The 10,421-nt window shown below is 46.9% G+C and overlaps 1 protein-coding gene across 2 annotated transcripts; it reads left to right on the forward strand.

The window, feature by feature from the left end:
• The first annotated feature begins 7,854 nt into the window (after nucleotides 1-7,854).
• LOC147958059 (noroxomaritidine synthase 3-like) lies at nucleotides 7,855-10,105 on the forward strand. 2 transcript variants are annotated; one of them, XM_087536447.1, is made up of 2 exons: nucleotides 7,855-8,365; nucleotides 8,504-10,105. In XM_087536447.1, the coding sequence occupies exons 1-2, from the start codon at nucleotides 7,916-7,918 to the stop codon at nucleotides 9,440-9,442; spliced, it is 1,389 nt and encodes a 462-aa protein (XP_087392573.1). In that variant the 5' UTR covers nucleotides 7,855-7,915; the 3' UTR covers nucleotides 9,443-10,105. The 2 variants fall into 2 exon arrangements, with proteins under 2 accessions (XP_087392573.1, XP_087392572.1); XM_087536446.1 differs by having other exon boundaries at nucleotides 7,856-10,099.
• Nucleotides 10,106-10,421: the final 316 nt, after the last annotated feature.

Raw genomic sequence — 10,421 nt, forward strand, 5'->3', positions numbered from 1 at the left:
CACGTCAATAGCACTAATTGCCTTCTTACTGCTTCCTTCGTGTTTCGAAATCTGCATAGGGAAAATGGTGCATCTGGCAAACCGTGTGCACATCGGATGCATGCTATGGGTCAGTTTTCAAGATAGGAAGTACACAAAGGTCTAGTAACAGTAAGTCATACCATTTCATTTTGCTTCTACTGGCTACCAATTCATATCAACTGGAGATTGTTGAGATTTGTTGAGATTTGATCCAACGTGACAATTTATTTTGCGCCATCCAAGCACAATGCAGGCGCCTTATTCCAACATTACAATTTCTTGCTTCCATCAAACATTTTTTTACCATTGTTATAGACTCTTTAAAACAAAATAAAATGGAAATTCTTCCAAGGAATCTGGTATCTGCATCCGAATAAATAGGAGTTTGCATCCCAAGAAATGAGCATTTGCTTCCATGGAATTTGGAATCCGAATCCAAAGAAATCAGAATGTGCTTTTGTAGATGCCTTGCTTCCATTGATATATAGTTTGCTTCCAAATCATTATGATACTATTTCCACGGACTAGAGGATTGCATCCATAAAAATATAGATTTGTCTCCATGAAAAGAAAAAAAAATTCAAATAACAAGGCGAATGTTTTTACAGTAATGAATATATGTCTCGGCTAAATGAGTAATGCTACATCTATAAAGGTTTACTTAAAAAATTTATGTCCAAACTGATGTGAAGGATTGTGATTGGAAATAGGGGGATGAGGACGCCCACCCCGCGTAAAATCACGGGGGAGAGAGAGTATGAGTTAGGAAGTTTGGGCCCACCTCACTTAAAATCAGGGGGAGAGAGAGTATTAATTTGGAAGGTTAAATAGAATTTTGTATTTCTTTGTAGGTCTAGCACAGTGACACAAATTACAAGATTGTTTTATAAGAGACACTTGAAATGTACATACAAAAAAAAACATACCAGCTTGTGCTAGAAGGATGAAGCTATGTTGCACGATGACACAGGAAGGCGTTAGCCAGCACTCTCTTTCCTCCCCCACAGGAAAATCCCAGGCTTTCCCAGGATGACACATGTTCTCGTTCTTGTTAGGTTAAGCGACTTGGTTGGGGTTGTGTGCCTGCGGCTATATCCCTCAGTAGGAATTATGTCTCCCGTGTTCTATCCTCGTCCTGATGGTGGGTCTACGTTCGTCGGAGGGCGTGTGGAGGTGTGCCTCCGTCGAATCTTGCGGGGTTCGGTCTATGCTGGTCTTTGGTGGATCTTTTTAGACCCGGTCTTCATTTGTCTTAGTTTGGGTGTTTATAGGTTTAATCCTTTCAATCTACGCCTTTTTTCATCGGCGATGGTTGCTGCTCTGGTGCGCTGGTCATATGGAGCCATAGAACGACGACTTTCTGATTTTGTACTACAAAAGGTTTGTCTGGCTTCGGTGAAGAAGGGGTGATGACGGCGGCGTGCATCGACTTGTTTCAATGCTTGTAGTCGTCGTTACTAGATGATCCATGAAAATGGTTGTAATTTTTTGATATTCTTTGTACTGTGATAATTTAGAACGAATAGATTGAAAGCTTCTTGAAAAAAAGATGACACAAGAAGGACACACGCAAAAGTATGAAAGCTCCAGATCATAGTGCCAAGTACCACCAGCCCAATAAGCTGTTAACGTACGTACGGTAGGTGCCGTGGAGAGTCCGTAAGAATACGTATTGTATTGTCACGCTCACAAAAGTACCAGTGCCATAGCTCAAGATTGACGAGCCAACCGCTTTCGAAAACAACGTTACTGAATGTTAGATGTAAAATATCATGCATATATACCACTGTCAATCGCTCGAGATTGCGTAGCCAATTGCTCCACTGGCTCCCCGAAAACTGTTTAGGCATTGAAAGCAATGCTCAACTATTGGCAAACAACCTGCTCAAAAACTCTATCCACCTCTGCCACATCTACCGTCTCCTCCAGTACATTTTTAGACTATCCATAGTGGGAGTAATATAGATGATAACATCACATATCTTCAGACAAAACAAATAATGTGGCAAGTAATTAATGAGGAATGAGGTGCATGTGGTAACATAACATCACACATCTCAAGACAAGACGAGTCTACAACCTAATAAATGAAGTGTTGCATGACACCACATACTCCCTTCGTTTTTTTTAGTCCGCATATAAGGTTTAGTCAAAGTCAAGCTTTGTAGAGTTTGACGAACTTTATATTAAAAAATATAAACATTCACAATATAAAATCAGTATTATCAGATGCACCATGAAACGTATTTTCATACTATATAGTTTTAGTATTGTAGATGTTTATATTTTTTTATATAAATTTGGTCAAACTTTGTATAGTTTGACTTTGACCAAATCTTATATGCGGAGTAAAAAGAAACGGAAGAAGTATATGTTACTCCCCACTATAAAGATAGTAACATAGACTAGTAACATATGCATGTTACTAGTCTAAGTTACAACCCATTGTGACTAGTCTTAGGCTTCAATGTGCAAGCAGTACAAGAAAGCCAACTTTCTTTTAAATTTTCAGGGAACTTTCTTTTAAATTAATGGCATAAGGTCATATCAATCCGCAAGAAAACTAGGCGAAAATATATGGCCTCTTGCTTCAAGCAATAACTCAACACACACTGGTAGAAAAAAGGGCCTGTTGTCCCGGTTTGTAAGGGCCTTTAGTCCCGGTTCCTGAACCGGGACTAAAGGGTCGGTACTAATACCCTGAAATAATTATTTAGTAAAATAATTATTTAATAACACTAATATTCTTGAATAATTATTTAATAAAACACAGTTTGAAAAAATAGTTTGACCATAAAGGTTCGGTACTAAAGGGCCTTTAATAATTATTTAGTAACACTAATACTTCTTGAATAAGTAGTTTGACCATATTTTGACCATATTTAATGAAAATTTAAAAAAGCTGAAATTTGAGCATAACTTTTTTTCTTTTTGGAATTTGAGGATTCTACAAATTTGCAAACAGGCCGTTTTCGAGTAGATGATTTTTCATATAAAAAACTTTTTAATCCGAGTTCGTATGCAAAAGTTATGCCCATTTTACAAATTCCAGAGAGATTTTGTAAATAAAGTCGAAATTAATATTTGTAAAATTTCCCAACAACTAGACCACATATCACATGGGAAACTTATTTTATTTTATTTTTTTGACATTTCCATCATTTTCTTTTGTTTTTTCTAAAACTGAAAAGGCGGTCCGGGGGGGGGGGGGGGGGGGGGAGTTTGAAAATGGGACCTTTAGTACCGGTTCGTGCCATGAACCGGTACTAATGCCTCAAAGCCCATTAGTCCCGGTTGGTGGCACCAACCGGGACTAAAGGTCTAACCTTTAGTACCGGTTGGTGCCACCAACCGGGACTAACGGGCATCGCACCCTTTAGTCCCGGTTGGTGGCACGAACCGGGACTAAAGGGCCCAGGTGAACCGGGACTAATGCCTTAGCCGCATGAACCGGGATAAATGCATCCATTGGTCCCGATTCTAGACTGAACCGGGACTAATGGGCTTACCCGGCCTGGACCAAAGCCCCCTTTTCTACTAGTGACACTTCAACTCGTCGGTTGGAGATTTTTAGTCTGAAGGCCAAATATGAAAAGAAATAAACTCTTACAAGAACAACCTTGTCCCACTTGTCAGTTGCACCTGATGCGGTAGATTTGCAAGGAGATATGTACGAACAAGTGATAGATCCGCTTATATAATCTTTGGATTAATGAAAATACCGCTTCGCTCTCAACTGTTCACATCTGGAACCGCTCTAGAGAGGCGATACAGGAGGCGACGCTCCTGCTTTCCTCAACATCGCTGGCGATGCTGAGTCCTCATCCGTCTCTGTCTGCCGCTCCAGCGGTGGGAGCGGGCGGGGACCTTGGCTGTTTCTGTCCTGTAGGGGTATAGGATAGGCATAGTTTGTTTTTAGAGGTGCTACATCAATGATGTGGACGGCGCCACATCAAAATAATTTGCTTCTGCTTTTTCTTTATCCCGGTGGCGCTCCAATGGACGGCGTAGGGGAGCATGTGGCTTGGTCTTCTTACTGGTCTTCAGATTCGGTAAGATCTGTGTCTGATGGTCGGCGCGCCACACTCTCTCGGGTGTCATTGGTGCGGGCTGTTGCGGTTGCGTTTGGTGTCTTGCAACGGGGCGCGTGGATGGCGGAATGCAGTGGCGATCCTCTTCTTCGATCTCGTTGAATGAAGTTGAAGACGCTGGGATCTACCGGACACGGGGAAGAACACCGGCCGACATGCCATAAAGTCTTGGTCTCATCGCTTGCGGCGGTACGGTTCGTCGGCTCGAAAAGTGTTGTATGCAAAGGTGCTCCTCTAGATCTTGGTATGAAGGCGGTTCTCCTCTTTTTTCAATGTTGCCTCGGCGGTGGAGGAGGACGATGGTGGGCGACATTTGGGCGTGAAAAAGATTTTGTCGAAGTTAAATTCTAGTTTTACTTCTTGTGAAGTCTTTTATGCAATATTGCAAGACAACTATATATGTCTTCTGTGATGACTACATGTGTACTCTTTGTAATACGTTTGTCTAATGAAATATATGTGATTTTTTTCAAAAATAAAACCTTCGGATTAATTAACGGAAAATCATGGTGGTGCCACTATCCTATTCGAATATTTCATGAAGGTCACTAAATTTTCACGGAGCTGTGCTACACTGCTACTAGCGAATGCGAACAAATTAGCCACATGCCTCTGCGCCGTCTCAATGAGTTGTCATCAGGTCAGGCCTTGTTTCCGTCTTCTTGGACTCGTTTGGTTCGTGGGGATACGAAACACAGGAATGAGAGAAAATATAGGAACGGAGAAGCAATGTATGTGTGAAACGCCGGAAGAAACAAACACACGAAAGTTGTCAGAATGGGCGTTCGGTGACCATTGGAAAGCACTTGGTGAACAGTAGTCTACAGGCTTTTTAAAATTAGTTACACGGGCTAAACAAGGCAGCTTTACCTCCAACTCTCTCACCTCACCGTACATGCGTTCTAGTTTTTTAATCCCTCTGGTTCTAACAGCGACTGCCAGAGCGCCTCGCCTCGGTCTTCCGCGAGAAAATGAGCTTTACGCGGATGTTAGGCCAACTCCATCGCGCCATCTTATCATGTCCGTTTTCGTCTATTTGAGATAAAACGAACAAATCAGACGACCCAGCGCGCGGGAGCAAACGAATTTTTGTCTGTTTTGTGTCCGCTTTCGACCCATCCGTGGCACAAATTTGCGTCGTTTTTGGAGTGAAACAGACACCACGCGAACGTGCGGGCCGTCTGCGCGTGTCCTCCCCTGGCACGCCCGTCGATGACACACGGTGGGCCTTTTTCTATCCGCCCCCTCCCTCCCTCAGGCCACCCCCCTGCACTCTTCCCATCGCTGCTGCCGCCGCCGCCGCCATTGCAGCCGTGCAGTTCGGGCGCGCGCTCGCCCAGCCCCTTCCCCTCGACGCCGCCAAGCTACTCAACCACGCCCATCTGGTTTGCGCACCCACCGGCCGGATTTGGGACGGATCCGGTCGGTCTTGAGCTCGCCCGGCTGTGGGAGACCGGGCCGCGTCATGGACTGGCCGGGCACCTCGCCGGAAGGCCATGGCAGGGCCGCAAGGCCACATGCAGGCAGTGGCTCCTCCTCTAGCCGCTCGGATCTGCACCGTTGGTGGTCCGCCGACAGATACACGAATGGCGATCGGCCGGGCTCGGTGCTTACCCAAAAGCTTGTGGGCGCACCGTTGCCACTCATTAAGTGCGACCACTGCCCAAGGATGGTCGTGCGTCGCGTGTCTACAACGCCGGAACATCCCGGATGGGTGTTCATCAAGTGCTTAAACGATGGGGTATGTGCTCTTTTTAGCTTCGGTTTGTGCTCTAGATTTGACTAGTTGTGCTAACTTCAAATTTTATTGTGTAGCATGGATGCAAGTTTTGGTATTGGGAAGAAGAGTACATCGATATATTGATAGAGTGAAATTTAGTACATGTTCGTGCACTTTTAGCTAGCATAGAGGCTGTAAATGAGAGGTGCACTTGTTGCTAGATTAGAGACTAGACACGACACTAGGTGTGAGGAAGCAACATCTACTTCTGGCTTGAAGAAGAAAGGAGGATGCCAGATCGAGCCTCCTTCACAGATCAACAATGAGTGCATCGAGAAGGCCTTAACCCAACTCAAGGGAGCAGTTATGGAAGTTAGGTATCTTCTAAAATGTATTCTTGTGGTTATTGTTTTTTTTGTCTTGCTTTACTAGTCAAAATGTGATGATGTATTTTTCATGTACCAAAAATAAATAATGAAAAAAATTAAGGACTTACAAAGAAAAATGTACGCGGATAGGATGCGGCCGGGATGCGGCCGCGTGCTGGGCGCACGGCCACCGCATCCCAGGACAGGTCCGGACACGACCCCATCACCCTATCCAAACGGACATAATCCGTACAAAACGAACATCCGTTTGGGATCGCGCGGTGGAGTTGGCCTTGGAATTGCTCAGGAATCAGCACCAAAGAAGCTAGTTTCCTCATGATTAATGTGCATGTTTCAAACATTACGAAGGAAAATAAACCTGTGTGAACAATGTTCCTCCAAAATTCCTTTGCAGAACCTACGAAGCGAACGGGGCCTCATTTCTTAGGGCCCGTTCGGAAGCTCTCTAGCTTCCCAAACGAGCCAGCTTCTTGCTGGAGCTGGGCGAGCGTTCGGCTGCCGACTTGGTGGGCTGTAGCGATAGGAAAACTGTTCGCTGACAGAAAACGGTTCGTGTGGGGCTTTAGCGATAGAAAAACGATTCGCTGGATAGGCTGTAGCATTTCGGGATGGCATTCCCACGTAATTTATAGCAACTCCCGCTTCTTGTTTTTGCGAAGCTGTGCGATCGCTGCTCCAGAAATTTGCACTACGGGCTGATTGTTCTCCAGGAGCGGGCTTCTTGAAGCTGGATCACTCGGCTGGCTTCTTGGAGCTATTTCGGGAAGCTGGGAGCAGGAGAGCTTCCGAACGGGCCCTTAGTGGCTAGTGCCTTGTGGATCCATGTTCAAATTCCGGAATCCCTTGGTCCTGGCACAAATGAGAGAGATATACAACTAGCTATACTGCTCTTCCTCTTTGCTGTTTACAAATAAATATCACAAAATTTAGATGTGAAGAAGCAAATTTACAAACTGATGAGAAAAATCATGAACTACATTTATAGTTATAGAGAAAGGCTAAAACTTTGTTGTCAGATTTTTAGACATAGCAAATTGAATGTTTTCCATGGCATTATATAATGGGGTGATGATGAAAATTTTAGTTTGCAAGCACAGTAACTTTCTAACAACAAATAAACTCAGGTGGATTTGTCATGCTCATCAACTAATCTTGCCATCCTCAGCGTACACAAGTTGCCATGGAAAACATTCATTTTGTCATGCCTAAAATTTGACGTTCACTGGATATCTGGGTCATAATTACATTATGGTTATATTCGTTGATTGAAAACTATTGGCGGAATATCTCTGTTGTTTCATTCTCTTCCTACATGCTTTCCGGTTCTTGGAATTTCTCACTACGAATTAAGTTTGCAACATGGCAATTTGAAGTTGAAATCAACTTTTTTTCTCCCGAAACCCTATGAGCCACTCATCCAAAGAGTGTGCTCTGCAATCCACCCACGTGTTCGTGCGTCACCGACTTTTCTTTCTCGCGATAGTCATGCAGTGTGTGGCTGGCTGGGAATAGCATGTCACCAGCATGGGTGCGTGTACGATATCGATTCTGTAAAATTCGAATGCAATTTGTTGAATACACCGCCGAATGTTGGCAGTACGACTTAAGCATGTGATATAAGTACTTGATGAATAGTTGAATACACGAGCAATCCCTTCCCAAGGTGCACTGCATCCAAACTTCTCCACTACACCATGGATTGGTTCGTAGGAGTCCTCTCTCTCCTTTGCTGCTTCGTCTTGTACTACCGTCATCTCCAGTCCAAGAAAACATGCAAGGAGGAGCCGACCGAATGGCCGCTACTGGGCCATCTTTTCGGCATGATCGCTGACCTCAGGCGACCGGATTACCACGACTGGGCCACCGTCGTCCTCGCCGGCACGCGCTACAACTTCCCAGCTCACGCGGGGCTTACCGGCGTCCGGTACTTCGTCACCTGCGACCCGTCCAATGTGCGTCACATCTTCACGTCCAACTTCCTCAACTACCCAAAGGGCGAGGAGTTCGGCCAGATCTTCGACGTCCTGGGCAATGGCATCTTCAACGCCGACGGCGAGTCCTGGCAGCGGCAGCGTGCCAAGTCGCAGCTCCTCATGGCCGGCCCCCGTTTCCGCGTCTTCTCGGCACGGTGCAGCCGCGACAAGGTCGAGAAGAGCCTCCTTCCTTTCCTCTCGCACGCTGCTGACATCGGCGCCCGCTGTGACCTGCACGACGTGTTCCTGAGGCTGACATTCGACATGACCTGCAACCTTGTCTTCGGGGTGGACCCCGGCTGCTTGCAGATCGGCCTCCCCGTTGTGCCCTTCGCGCGCGCCATGGACGACGTCCTGGCGACGGTCATCCTCCGACACATCATCCCACCGGCGTGCTGGAGGCTCATGTACCGGTATGAGCTCGGCCCAGAGAAGAAGATGGCCGTGGCTCGTAGGACCATAGACCAGTTCGCCGCGGACATGATCGCCAAACGCAAATCCGAGCACAACCTCTGCGGCGAGAGCGTCAGCGAATCCTCCGACATGCTGTCGTCCTTTATAAGCAACGGTGACGCGAGCGACGAGTTCTTGCGTGACACCGCAGTGAACCTCCTGCTCGCCGGCCGGGACACCACCGGTACGGCGCTGTCGTGGTTCTTCTACCTCCTATGCAAGAATCCACGCGTGGAGCAGAGGATCCTGGACGAGCTGGCGCCGATCGCGGCCACAAAGATGCTGGCCACCGCCAACGACATGGTGGTGTTCGACGTGGGCGAGCTGAGCAACATAGTGTACCTGCACGCAGCACTGTGCGAGTGCCTGAGGCTTTACCCGCCCGTGCCCTTCCAGCACAAGGCCGCAGCGGCCGGTGACGTGCTCCCGAGCGGCCACGAGATGAAGGCCGGCGACAAGATACTTATCTACTCCTACTCCATGGGGAGGATGGAGGGCGTGTGGGGCATGGACTGCATGGAGTTGAGGCCAGAGAGGTGGCTTGCCGACGACGGAAAACTGAGGTACGAACCGTCATACAAGTTCATGGCCTTCAACGCCGGTCCCAGGACCTGCCTCGGCAAGGAGGTGGCCTTCACGCAGATGAAGGTCGTCGCAGCCGCCGTGCTGTGGAACTTCGCCGTTGAGGCCGTGCCGGGGCATGTCGTGGAGCCGAAGCTGTCCATCATACTCCACATGAAGAACGGGTTCGCCGTTGCGTTGAAGAGGAGGAACTTCCCCAGCGTGCACGGCTAGCTCGCATATAGCAGACATCTACATGTACGTATTATGTATGCGCAAGTGTCATAGGAGCTTACTTAGGTGGCATGTAGGCTTACAAATGGTGTAACATGGTGTAATAATAAAACGGAGCAGCTATTGGCAAGTTGCCTAAATTTGTATTTCCTTGGAGAAGGAACAGGCGGCAGCGAGGCTCCAGATGTGGGCGAGGCTGAGGCAGGAACGAGCCATAACCAGCAGAGACGGGAGGCCAGGGAAAGCATCTCCAACATGCGCACAAAAACTGCTCCGCGGACTAAAATTCAGATTTTTGGGCGCCGGACAGCTTCAGCAGAAGTTGTAAAATAGTTCACGCGCAAAAATGGTTTGGGCATGCGCTAAAAACTGCTACCGGAATGTGCAAATTTGGGGTGCCTGGTTGCGCGCACTTCACAATTTGCACTGTGTGTTTTTTGACACGTGTTTTTGGGCATCTAATAAAAAAATGTTGGGTCCGGCACGCTAAAAATGCTACAGTGACGCGCTAAAATTATTTTAGCGCGCGAAATTTTTGTGCGCCTGTTGGAGATGCTCTGAGTAGTTAGCAGGCGTGTCCTATCAACCAACTTCGACTATAACCCCTAGCCTTCCAAGCTAATGATGCGGGTTCGATTCCCGCTACCCGCTCCATTCTGTATAAAAGAAGTATTCTATTTGTCTAGACATGTTAGAGGCTTGTATTCAAGCCTTTTTTGTCCACCAGTTTCTGGTACTCCAAAGCGGAGTAGAGCAGTTTGATAGCTCACGAGGCTCATAACCTTGAGGTCACGGGTTCGGCGAGTAGTGGGGTCCTGAGCTAAGCCTTGGCTAAACCTGGGAAATCTTAATTCCATAATGCCTTTCAAATCCTCCTAGCCACTATCCTACTGCAATAATTCTCGGATACTGCTTGGAGGAGAACCCACCAAGCCTATATCATTCCCTCACGCGAGGATTATGCTTCACCAACCTGCTA

The sequence above is a fragment of the Triticum urartu genome, chromosome 7A (assembly GCF_056163025.1).
Source record: "Triticum urartu cultivar PI428250 chromosome 7A, HENAU_Tu73, whole genome shotgun sequence".
Classification (NCBI taxonomy): Eukaryota; Viridiplantae; Streptophyta; class Magnoliopsida; order Poales; family Poaceae; genus Triticum; species Triticum urartu.

Coding starts and splice junctions, on each gene's coding strand:
- LOC147958059 (XM_087536446.1), top strand. CDS start 7,916: ATGGATTGGTTCGTAGGAGTCCTCTCTCTCCTTTGCTGCTTCGTCTTG.